Source organism: Mirounga angustirostris, unplaced genomic scaffold, assembly GCF_029215605.1.
Source record: "Mirounga angustirostris isolate CCGP_5_RB_7025 unplaced genomic scaffold, mMirAng1.0.hap1 SCAF_15, whole genome shotgun sequence".
Classification (NCBI taxonomy): domain Eukaryota; kingdom Metazoa; phylum Chordata; class Mammalia; order Carnivora; family Phocidae; genus Mirounga; species Mirounga angustirostris.
The window spans coordinates 14,460,776-14,473,230 of NW_026991723.1; the positions used below are offsets into that span (position 1 = coordinate 14,460,776).

Genomic DNA, 12,455 nt, shown 5'->3' on the forward strand with positions numbered 1-12,455 from the left:
GGTTGAGGGGAGAAGAGGCAGCCTTGTGTACGGTTTATCATAGTTAACCATGTGCCTATCTGTTTCCATCATTATCTTGTGAGATTCTTAAAGGTGAGAACCATGTCTTTTTAATCTTTTGATTCCCAGAGCCTAGCTGAATGCCTAGAATATAGTAGGCGCTCAACAAATGCTGGCTGACTAAATGAATGAGAGGGTAGGGGATAGGGTAAGGGTGGGAAGTGGTAACTTAACCCAGCACATTCAACAACAACAACAACAAAATCAACCATATTTATTGATAGGTGGAGGACAATTTATATAGTTATGTTTTTGTTGGGTTTCTGAAACATTAATATCATGGCATCTTTTCATGAGTTTCATCAGATGTTTTTATTTTTTTCTTTTTTTTTGAGACACAGAGATACAGAGAGAGAGAGAGAGGGAGAGAGCATGAGTAGGGAGAGAGGCAGAGGGAGAGGGAGAAGCAGGCTCCCCGCCCAGCAGGAAGCCCGATGCGGGGCTCGATCCCAGGACCCTGGGACCATGACCTGAGCCGAAGGCAGACGCTCAACCATCTGAGCCACCCAGGCGCCCCTCATCAGATGTTGTTTATATGAGCATAGCTGCCTATCCTAACACCCCTAGGTACAGGAAAAAAATATGAAGCAGGCATGGCCTGCCATTCCTCTTTCTAGCACTTTACCTTAAGATTAGCAAGTAAACAGGGTGCCTGGGTGGCTCAGTTGGTTAAGCAACTGCCTTCGGCTCAGGTCATGATCCTGGAGTCCCGGGATCGAGTCCCGCATCGGGCTCCCTGCTCGGCAGGGAGTCTGCTTCTCCCTCTGACCCTCCCCCCTCTCATGTGCTCTCTCTCATTCTCTCTCTCTCAAATAAATAAATAAAATCTTTAAAAAAAAAAAAAAGATTAGCAAGTAAACATTTGAGCCTCAGAAATGATGAAAGCAGGGCTTTTTGTTGTGGCCCATTTGAACCAGGAATTCTGGTGTGTTTGGTCAAACTGCAACTTTACTAGATTTTATTACCAATTTCAGGATTGCATGAGGGATAGATAAAGACTGTGAAGATTAATAATCAGGTTGACATTGTAATGCTATGTGTTTGAGACCACTGAAATAACCACATCAATATATTCCATATCTGGAAATGACTATAATTTCCATAAGGTACATGGCAAATGGAGAAATTGCTTATGGCATCACAAATGTTAAGTGTCTTTTTTCTAAGTCATAGTGGCTGAACTCTGACCCAGATGTATGTTTTCATGTCCTTCTAAGGTAAGAGCAGTCTGTAAATAAAAATTAAAAGAGTAGTTCCACTATATACCTTATTTTAATTTTATTTTTTATTTTTTTTAAAGATTATATATATATATTTTTTAAAGATTTTATTTATTTATTTGAGAGAGAGAGAATGAGAGACAGAGAGCATGAGAGGGAGGAGGGTCAGAGGGAGAAGCAGACTCCCTGCCGAGCAGGGAGCCCGATGCGGGACTCGATCCAGGGACTCCAGGATCATGACCTGAGCCGAAGGCAGTCGCTTAACCAACTGAGCCACCCAGGCGCCCTAAAGATTATATTTTTAAGTAATCTCTATACCCAACCTGGGGCTTGAACTTATAACCCTGAGATCAAGAGTCGTGTGCTTTTCCAACTGATTCAGCCAGGCACCCCTGTGCACATTATTTTTAAGAGGTCCCTTACGCTTGTGTGAGGACAGGGACCACACCATACTTATTTTTCTATCCTGCACAACACATAGCATACTATCGTCCCTGTAGTAGGTACAAACAAAGCTTGTTGAGGGAAAACAGAAAACATGTTATAATTATTTCATGTACATCATGTATTCTATTGTACTTTATCAAGATTTAGGCCTGTTATGTTTCTAATTATGTCTTCACTTATCATTCCACTGAGTTAAGTCAATAACTTTGAACAGAGAAACTGGTACTCATCACTAATAAACATCTGCTCTTTTTGCTACCCAGCATCCATTCACTTCCTTCTGGACACTTTATCTCTGTCTGGATAACCACCCTCTTCCCCACTCTCAGTTCTTGTGCTTGGTGGAGCATGGGACTCAGGTGATGATATCTACATTGATTGAAGAAAAGACATTGGTTGAATTGGGGCAAATAAGGCAATGAATTTTCGTTTTCGTTTTCCTGGAATTTGGGGAGCACATTGCTTGGTTTTTCCCTCACTTGAATTTGAGAGAGTATAAAGTCTAGAGTTGTTGCTGCCATCTTGTAGCCACAAGGAGAAAGATGCCAGAGAATGGAGGGAGGGAGGGGGAGAGAGAGAGAGGGACAGAAAGAGAGAGAGAGGAAGGCAGTGTAACTGGATGCTATAGACATTGATTAACTTGCAACTAAGCTCTGCCACAAGGTAGTGTGACCATGGATTTTTGTTGTTGTTGTTGTGTGAGACACTATATTTTGGCTTAAACGGTTTAAGCTAGTCTTCTACCACTTTCAACTCATAGTTTTATACATGCCCCCAACTCAAATTACATTTTCTTCATTTCACGGAATATCATAGTATTATGTACACTACATCAGTTTTAATGCTCCAGGGGGGAAGAACTAATGAATCTGAATTGGGGCTTTAATGTATATAATGTAACATTAATTCATCTAATATGTACTGAGCCCTAATTATGTGCCATTGCACGAAGAATTCTGAAAACACGAACCAAACTTATAAAAGCAACAACAAAAAATTTTTCCCCCCTCCCATTAGGGCTAGCTTTTTGTCACAAATACAATTATTAGTGGCTTTTGCATGTTATTTGGAAGAGTAATCCATAAAGGATAATTTCTTTCATTTATACATAATATTAAAAATCATCCCTTTAGAAATAAGCAGAGAGGAAGGAATTTTTGACATTTACAGTTTTGAAATATGTTTAATTTTATATATCCAAATAATACTATAAGAATTCCTCAGAACTTTTTTTTTCACTAAAACATCATTTTTTGTCATTTAAGTTGAGTTTCTGCTAGTCTTTAATTTACATATGAGACTGGGGGCCCAAATTGTGTAGCTTCTCTAAGGATGGTAGCATTTGGCTTTCTGCTAGGGGTAGAGCTCAAATTTGGCATTGCTTCTAGGAGCACGGACTCTGTATACACTCAATAGTTCTTAGTATATCCACTATCATGTTAGTAGCTGCAGCCAATGTCTTTCCAACTCTGTAACCACTGCCAGCTCAAGCCACTTGAGCTGTGTGCATCGATATCCTTGAGAAGCCAACCCTTCTTTGTGGTCTCCACAATTAGCACCTAAATTCATTTCATCTTCTGGGTCTTACCTGTAAACTCTTCTAGTTTTTTTTTTTTTTTAATTTTATTTATTTATTTGAGAGAGAGGAGAGAGAGCACATGAGAGGGGGGAGGGTCAGAGGGAGAAGCAGACTCCCTGCCGAGCAGGGAGCCCGATGCGGGACTCGATCCAGGGACTCCAGGATCATGGCCTGAGCCGAAGGCAGTCGCTTAACCAACTGAGCCACCCAGGCACCCTAAACTCTTCTAGTTTAAGGCAGAAAATTTGACAACTAGATCCCAAAATACACATGAAATCATGTCAATGAGTCTCTACCTTACTTTGGTTTTTATCAACTTACACAGTCCCAGGATACGCAGGAGGATAATTCAACAAATTTAAAACTGTATTAAACTATTTTTTAGAGATTTTATTTATTTATTTGAGAGAGAGAGAGGAGAGAGATAAGCAAACTCTGTGCTGAGCACAGAGCCGTCACAGGCCTTGGACCCTGAGATCATGACCTGAGCTGAAACCAAGAGTCACAGCCACCCAGGTGCTTCTTAAGCTATTTTTAGCAATTCAAAAACCTAGAATTTGTCCAACTTGAGATAGATTGCATGGGCTAAATAAAATGTTACATCTTGGGGCGCCTGGGTGGCTCAGTTGGTTAAGCATCTGCCTTTGGCTCAGGTCATAATCCCAGGGTCCTGGGATTGAGCTCTGGTGGCTGGCTCCGCACTCAGAGGGTGTCCCTCTCCCTCTGCTCTTCCCCTGGCTCATGCTCTCTCTCTTTTTCTCAAATAAATAAATTAAATCTTAAAAAAATAAAATGTTACATCTATTTTGGGTTTCAGTTATGTTAACTCAACATGATAATATTGGACAGTTTACATTGATTAGAAGTTCTGATTGGTAGTTAATTTGGTCTTTAATTCATGAAAAATGGGGAAATTATTCATTCAACATCTACTTATATCAAGTGTCTATCTCATCTTGATGGATGAAATGTTTTAAAACTTAAGGTTTAAGTAGGAGAAATAAAAAAAATGAGTCCTTGAGACTAAAGAAATATGGAACCAGTGATAATATGTGACTTCCCATCTTACAGAAGAAGAAACCAAGACCAGAAGAGGTGGAATAACTTTCCCAAGGCATCATTGGCTAGTGGCTGTGCCGGATTGGAACCTAGAACTAGTGATTCTATCTAGTGCTTCTCCCTTGATATTAAATGTTAGATAATAGAATCCATGTTAGGGCAGGAATGTAGACAAAGTAATACCAGGTCAGTTGTATTTGCTTTGAGCTTGCTGTCATGGTGGGAGAGTGTATAAGCTAATCTTGGCTAAGGTGCTACATGATCTTAAGGATCAGCAGTATGAGTACATGATGGAGATACCTACTTACATGGTACTGAAAGCTTTCCATCTAGGAAAAAAATCTTCCTGCACCAATTCATGAAAGAATTGTGTAAGTTGCATATGGGCAGGACAATATCTGTTTCAAACAGTGTCATATCAGCGGCACTTAGCATAGTGCCTATCCTAATTTAGATTTCCAATAAAGGTTGAATGGACAAACAGAAAAAATATATAGGGGACTAGTGCAATATTCTCATAAAAATCAGCTAAATGAGGACTGAGCCATCTTTCTGCTGCCAGGAAATGCAGAAGTGAGATACTCACAGGCATAACTATTGCTGCACAGATAAAGTAGTTTTGGGGGGCCAAGGGTGCTCCTTTGATGGGAACGCAAATCTGCGTTCCCACTTAAGAACTGGAAAATTGAGATCATTATGACTTTGCTATCCATCAAAGCTTCCTACTCAGAAGAACACAGTTTTAAAAGGAATGCATTTATCCCATCTCGGATTTTTGGTGTGCCTTTTTTTTTTTCTTCTCTAAAGCATAACAAGCTTGTCAGAGTTTCCATGGTGAACGTGGGGCACCATGGAAACTGATAGATTTAGCTACACAAGAAGAATAAATAAAATAGGCAGGCATTTATTTCACTGTGCAGTGACAACTTCTCTCTTGCCTGGAAGAGGAAAGTGGCTTCTCATTTAACCTGCCTGTCCTTCACTCTCTGTGCCTCATGAAAACATGAGTTACTCACTGCATCATTTTACTGACCTGCGCTGATTGGATTGTTCCCCTTGAGGTCTATTGGTCCTACTTTGGTTTCACTTTGGGGTAGATCTCTGTGTCACTGCAACCGTTGGAAAAGCACGTGTAATATGAAAGTTGTAAATGACAACCCACGGTGCACCAACATAGTCATGGAAAAATTGAATGGAAAATTCTTTGCCGTCTACTGGGATGAGACAATCTGTGAGAGCAACTAGAGTCAAGAGCCGGGTCCATCCTATACTAACTAGATAGACAGGCCAACTCCCCTGAACCTCAGCTTCTCCATCTCTGAAATGGTTAAAATATATCCTCTTCCTACTTTATAAGATTGTTGTGAGGCTCAGAATAAGATTGTGGAAGAGAAAGCCTTTTTCAATAGTCAAGTTCTGTCTAGCAGGAGAGATTGACTAGCTACGGGTATAATTATACGAATAAAGTGACCAAAATGTCAAAACTGATCATGCTATGCTCCTGTCCTTTGCCTCAGGCAGTTAGAGGTTCAGAATACACTGGTCCCTCCCAGTAGTTGTGGGGTTTTGAGATCACCTGGCTACATCTAAAGTAGGGAGAATTGTGATCTTGAGACAGGAAGCTGTTCAACTTTTCTGTGTATTTGAAAATTTTCATAATAAAATGCTGGAAAACTAAGCAAAATGAAACTCTTAACTTTTAGTCCTAATGAATTGATCACCATTAGCACACCCCCTCTATAGATTTTTTTTTAAAGATTTTATTTATTTATTTGACAGAGAGAGACACAGCGAGAGAGGGAACACAAGTAGGGGGAGTGGGAGAGGGAGAAGCAGGCTTCCTGCGGAGCAGGGAGCCTGATGCGGGGCTCGATCCCAGTACCCTGGGATCATGACCCAAGCCGAAGGCAGACGCTTAATGACTGAGCCACCCAGGCGCCCCTATAGATTTTTTTAATCACTAAAATATAGGCAATAGAGCCATCACTTGAGATCCAATATTTATATAAGTCTATTGAGTACCGCCTATTGGGCAGGCACTATGTTAAGGGGATACAGAGAAAGAAAGGAAGGAGACATGGTCCTTAAGTAGAACACAATCTTCTGGTGGAGATAGATAATAAAAGGAACAATTATAGCACCCCACAAACTCAGAGAAGGAGCACTTAGTACCTGAGAGAGAGCGAGGAGGTGTAAAGATGTTCTGGAAGGGGTTGGGAATGGGCAATTAAGCTGAAGGATTTAGCCAGGGGAGAGTGGGCAGTAGAATAAGGCAGGCGCGGTGTAAGGTGGCTTTAGGGCGCTGCAGGCAGAGATCGTGAGCAAAGCAGATGCACAGCATGTGGGATACTGGAGGGAGAAGAGCCCGAAGAAGCAGCGAGGGCTTCAGGAAGCCTCCATGCCAAGGAGCCTCCATACCAAGGAGCGTCTCTTTTCTTTGGAAGGAAGTGGTACGTGTGGTAGGGCACTGAAAGTGCATACCATTGTTGGATTTCCTTTTGAGAAATTGCGTTGGTGAGGGTTGAAAGGAGCCATTGCTGACGGAATAGTGATATGAAGAAATAGCAGGGAAATGCACATTGAACACTAACTTCTTAGGTCCTTTCAGTTCTAATATTGCATGAATATAAACGTGGGCTATAGAAAGAGCTGAAGAATAGAAACTGCTATTTCCTTGAGACTTTGGAAGCACAGGACATGCTTTGCCGCGTCAGAATAACCATATTAACCAGAAGCTGTCTTGTGATGCGCTTGGGCCATGTTTCAAAGGTGAATATAAAAGCTCCACACTCCTTTCTTCCTCCAAACTTCAGTGGCCTTGAGAACATTTCCCTGGGATACCAAGATGGGAGTCAAAACTGCAGGGGGACCAGCGAAGTAAAGGACGAGGATGGAAAACACATGAGAATAGTTGGGAAACCAAGATTTCCTGACACCTGGCTGAGCTGAGGCTACCGAATCCTAAGTGAGGTGACTGCAACTTGGCTGGGAATTGAATTGGGAGAGAGTATTGCTTGGAAGAGCTAACCCCCAAGGAGTGCTAATGCTGTGTCCTCTGGAGGCCCATGACCATTCCTTCTGTTTAAGATGAACTTTATTTAAAGCTACACAATAATTACTCGTTCCATAAGCCACACATAACAACGTCAACAAACATCAAAACAAAACAAATTCCCTAGCAATTCCATTTTCTCAATAGAATGATATCCACTGTTTGGATCCACTTTGAAATTCTAGCCTCTATGCCTATAGGTTTTTCATGATTTTAACCAGAGCATAAATGACATTCTAAAAAACTTAACCATTTTATTATATGCAACGCCCATGTGGCTACATAGTTCCCCCATTTTTAACAACTGCATAATAGTCTACTGAGTAAATAGATTCTAATTTACTAAACTAGTTTCTATTGTTGGTCACTCAGGTTGCTTTCATTAAAAAAAAATTAGCTGCGGGGCGCCTGGGTGGCTCAGTCGTTAAGCGTTTGCCTTCGGCTCAGGTCATGATCCCAGCGTCCTGGGATCGAGTCCCACATCAGGCTCCCTGGCCAGCAGGGAGTCTCCTTCTCCCTCTCCCACTCCCCCTGCTTGTGTTCCTGCTCTCGCTATCTCTCTCTCTGTCAAATAAATAAAATCTTAAAAAAAAAAAAATTAGCTGCATCTGTTTTAGGGAACCAATACCTCTTTTGGAAACGTTTAATTGACTCCTTTTTTAAACTAAGACACAGACATTTTCTTCACTTTTCTTTCTGAGGTTCGTAGGTAGACAAGCCTAGGTCAAGAGGATGTTTTCACTGTGCTGGTCATTGGAACTACAAGGAGGGAGCAAAGTCTGCAGAATCAGGAGTCGATGATAAGGAGAAAGAGCTACTGTGGCAACCTCAAGAGGCAAGTGCAATGTTCTTAGCTTCAGGGCTTCCCAATTCTGAGTCCTTGGTAGGGTGACCAGCCACCGCAGTGCGCCCTGGACTGCAGAGTTTCCTTGAGGTGAAGGAGCTGAGAACGGAATGAATCATTTATGTAAACTAGCCCTGCATCATAATGGTGACAATTCAGAGAAAGCCCACTCATTCCCTGAAATGAGAAACCCTTATCCTGTAGGTAGGAGCCAGAATGGATATTTATCTCAGGTTATTGCTCTGCTCCCCCAAAAACTATTCATACATTTATTCAATAAATATGTATGAAACACCAAGCAGGGTTCTAGGCATAAGAGCCCTGGTCTTGTGGTGCTTCCATTACTCTGTGTGTGCATGTTGGGGCAAGAGGGGCAGAAATAAATGAAAACGCATGAAATATATGAGGATGGATATGATAAGTACAATGGCAGAAATAAGATGGATTGATGGAATGGAAATTTCGGGGGTGGGGGATTGCTACTAGTTTGGTGGTGGGGGAAGGTTACCCCGGAGAGCTACACTGGAGGCAAACCAGTGATGAGAAGAGCCAGTCATGTGAAGATCCTCAGGAGGCATTAGGGGCAGAAGGAGCAGAAGGAATGTGTGAGGCATGAGTGGAAACCAGGTGGTCTTCCTGGAGGAACTTAGTAAAGGACTTCATGAATGCAGTACGAGGAGAGAATGCCGATCTGGAAGCAGTCTTAGCATCCACCCGATCTAAGTTCCATTTTCACACGTGAAGATAAAGACTCCGAGGCTCACTGCCTTGACCACAGTCTATTGATTGCTAATCCGGTACTGCTTGGGAGAGCTAACCCCCAAGGAGTGCTAATGCTGTGTCCCCTGGAGGCCCATGACCATTCCTTCTGTTTAAGATGAACTTTATTTAAAGCTACACAATAATTACTCGTTCCATAAGCCACACATAACAACGTGTTATGCCACGTTGCCACTAGCCACTCAGCTTGAGAACTTAATTTTCTCCCCGGGTACAAGTGGAATTGAATCAAAGAGATTCACTTATTTTAGGTGTGAGAACGACGGGAAATGGAATTGTTTGTGGAGGGACACAAGGGCCAAAAACACTGGCCTCAAGGTGGGAGAGAGGGGCTTTGGGGTACAGATCAACCTCCGCCGGTGGGGGCCCCCGTAATTCCGTTAAGAGATGCTTTCAGAACATCAGGTTAGGACAAATTCTGCAACCTGCAGAAACTGAAAATGAAACTGGTCGGTAAAGCGGGCAGCTCCAGCTGACCTTTCCACCTTTTCCTGAACTTGGGCCCGTTCAGACCTTGAGGGTGCTACAGGTTGAGAACGTACAAGGTTTGGTCACAAATAGCCCGAGGTTTAAAGGGCAAGAGAAAGCAGGCAGACGCAACTCTAGGTATGCCAATAAAGAAAGGTGGAGGAGGCTGGGGGACAGGGAGCGATAGCAAACTGAGTGCCCAGCTAAGGTACCGGGCTGGACCCCTGGGCTCCTCCTGCCCCTTCTTTCATCTCCCTCTCCTCTCTCCCCTGGGTCGGCAACTCAGCCACCCGAGGTTAAAAGTACTGCGTTGTGAGCGGCGATTCTGGAAGCTCAAAGAGTTAACCTATCAAAAACTAACACAGGGGAGGAGAGAAAGACCACACCCCAAGGGAGCGCGGAGCCAAGTCACAGGAGAAAAATCCTATTGGCATCGAGGAGGCAGGAAGCCCGCCCCTGGGCGCGGCCTGCAGGGGGCAGGCTGTCGCTCGGGAAGGCAGGGGCAGTACGAGGCCCCCAGCAGGTGCGCCCGGCAGCCGCCCGCATCGCAGGGACCCCTCGCCTCACCTCCGCCGGGTGCGCTCTCCTCGGTTCGCGAACCCCGCGCCGCGCGCCGCCGCTGACATGTGTGCCGCCCCGATGCCGTCCCTGGCGCACATCTTCCGAGGGACATTCATCCACTCCACCTGGACTTGCCCCATGGAGGTGCTGCGGGATCACCTCCTCGGCGTGAGCGACAGCGGCAAAGTAAGCGGGCGCGGGGTCTGGCGCTCCCCGACGGGCGCGCGGACAGGTGGAAGGAGTCCCGCGCGGTGCGCTGCGCAGCCCGGAGTCGCTGCGCGCGGAGCGAGACCGCCGCTCCGGAGTTGAACTTGATTGTTTGACCCTTGGAGAACGCGGGGAGAGCCCTGGCGCTGGGTTCGTGGGCTGGCCTGGGAGAAACGCGCTCCCAGAAGCAGGGAGCTGTAGAGTACGCCCTCCCACGACTGGTTAGCAGCCGTCCGGGCTGCAGTGGAAGGGGGAGCGAGGCTATGCCCTCGCAAATCTTAAGAAATCGTTAAGACACCTGGACTTTGCTTCATTCAGCTTTGTATCTCCGGCGCCTGGCACAGTGCCTGGCACAGGCTAGGCGCTCCGTAAATTTGAGTGAATTTATTGTGGAAGAAATAACAGAGGAGGGGTCACTTGGTTAATGTTGGTTAGCCCTTGCAGCGCACATAATAAGCAAAGAACTGATTTCATTCACTTGCTCGCTCAACAGACACTGCACCGACTCCAGCTAGATAACTTATAATACTAGAAAGGATAGTCTGAGAGAAATTATCCATGTCCCCTCTGCCTCCCCATAGCCATTTGTCCATTTGCATCAAAGCAAGCAGTTCCATTTTCAGGCTCAAAATGTCTTCTATGAGTGTATCTTCTATATTTCTTTTAACAAAATCGGGATTTCTACAAACGACCTAGGTAACTTGATGTCTAATATTTACCGTGCATATGCCCCGTGCCAGAGGTGGTAACTTCATCAGCAGCGGCTTGGCCAGTTTGATAAGTGGAAGCCATTCCATTTTTAGCAGAAAAAAATAAAGATGAGGATGGGATATTTTTGAGCTTTTTCCCAACTACCAGTCTGGTTAGCAAAAGTACACCTATTTGTGACTTGTCAGCTTGAAGAGACTATTCCTGACTAAATACGCTTCCCAGTCAGTGACGGTTTTGAATCGTGACTCTTATATTTGGGGATAAGCGAACCCTGTTTTCTTACTGTGCTTAAAAATTATTCTCTCTGTGCATATTCAGGGAGCCTGCTGCTGTGTTTCCAAGGTGATGGAACTCTCAGAGCTCCCCCAGATGGGGAGACTGTTTAATTATTGCCTTGTGTACTTGACCCTCAAGTTTGGAGGAACACTTAAGCTTGAGGCAAGTCCCAAGAAACAACGGAACAGAGACCTCTAAACTGGGGAGGGATTAAGAGGAGCTTGCCTAATCACAAGGAGCTGTTCAACTCTTGGGTTTCTTTATAAAAATTAATTGCCCATATCCAGAACTTTAATTGGTAAGATAGCAAGCAAGAGGGTGGGTTGAAGACTGTCTTCAACCAGTAGAGAGGAGTCAGAAAAGGAAATAATTTATCTAAAACAAAATTACCTCTGCTGGGGGTTGTACAGAAGAAGGAAAGCGTTGACTCAGGGAGTCTATTCTCCACTAAGGAGCATACTGAAGTTATAAATTTAGAAAAATGCCATTCCCTCACAAGATAAAATTGACTAGGAATTGAATACAAAGGTGAGTTAATCAAGTGCCTTGTGAAACATCCTAATCAGTGAATTGGTAACTGTTGATTTCTCTTCTAGCTGCAAGGCAGTTGATTGTGGACTACGTGTAAGGGGAGAATGTGCCGTATATATTTCAAGATTTGATTTCCCCCATTTTGAAAGTGGGAATGCTTTGCCTTTATAGTTGCTGGGATAATATTTATTCAAAAAATGTCAAGGTTCAGGGACGCCTGCGTGGCTCAGTCGGTTAAGCAGCTGCCTTCGGCCCCGGTCATGATCCCAGTGTCCTGGGATCGAGTCCCACATCGGGCTCCTTGCTCAGGAGGGAGCCTGCTTCTCCCTCTCTCTCCTTCTGCTTGCGCTCTCTCTGTCAAATAAATAAAATCTTAAAAAAAAAAAGTCAAGGTTCTTATACCAAATTAACTCCCCATAAAATAAATATGTGGAGTCATCGTGATGTTTACATTTTTACTGAGCTAAAGCTGTTTGCACCCTTTGGGATGATCAGAAACATCTAGGGGGTGTTTGTTAAAGTGCTGGTTCCTGGGGGTCATCCTCAGAGAATGTGAATTTATAGGCCTGGAGCAGGCCCCAGGAAATGGCATTCCAGCCAAGGTCCCAGGAGATTTGGAGGCAGGCAGTGGGTGCATTACGTCTTGGGTAACCACAGTGT

General features: G+C 44.0%; 1 protein-coding gene across 5 annotated transcripts in view; it reads left to right on the forward strand.

The window, feature by feature from the left end:
- The first annotated feature begins 9,996 nt into the window (after positions 1-9,996).
- The window catches only part of GDA (guanine deaminase), a 70,579-nt gene continuing 68,120 nt past the window's right edge, over positions 9,997-12,455 (forward strand). For 3 of the 5 annotated variants that reach the window (XM_045882248.3, XM_064579486.1, XM_045882250.3), the window contains exon 1: positions 9,998-10,256. In XM_045882248.3, the coding sequence (XP_045738204.1) occupies positions 10,134-10,256 (123 nt within the window). In that variant the 5' untranslated portion in view covers positions 9,998-10,133. Of the gene's footprint in view, positions 10,257-12,455 lie in introns of all 5 variants that reach the window. The other 2 variants (XM_045882247.3, XM_045882249.3) reach the window with 2 other exon arrangements.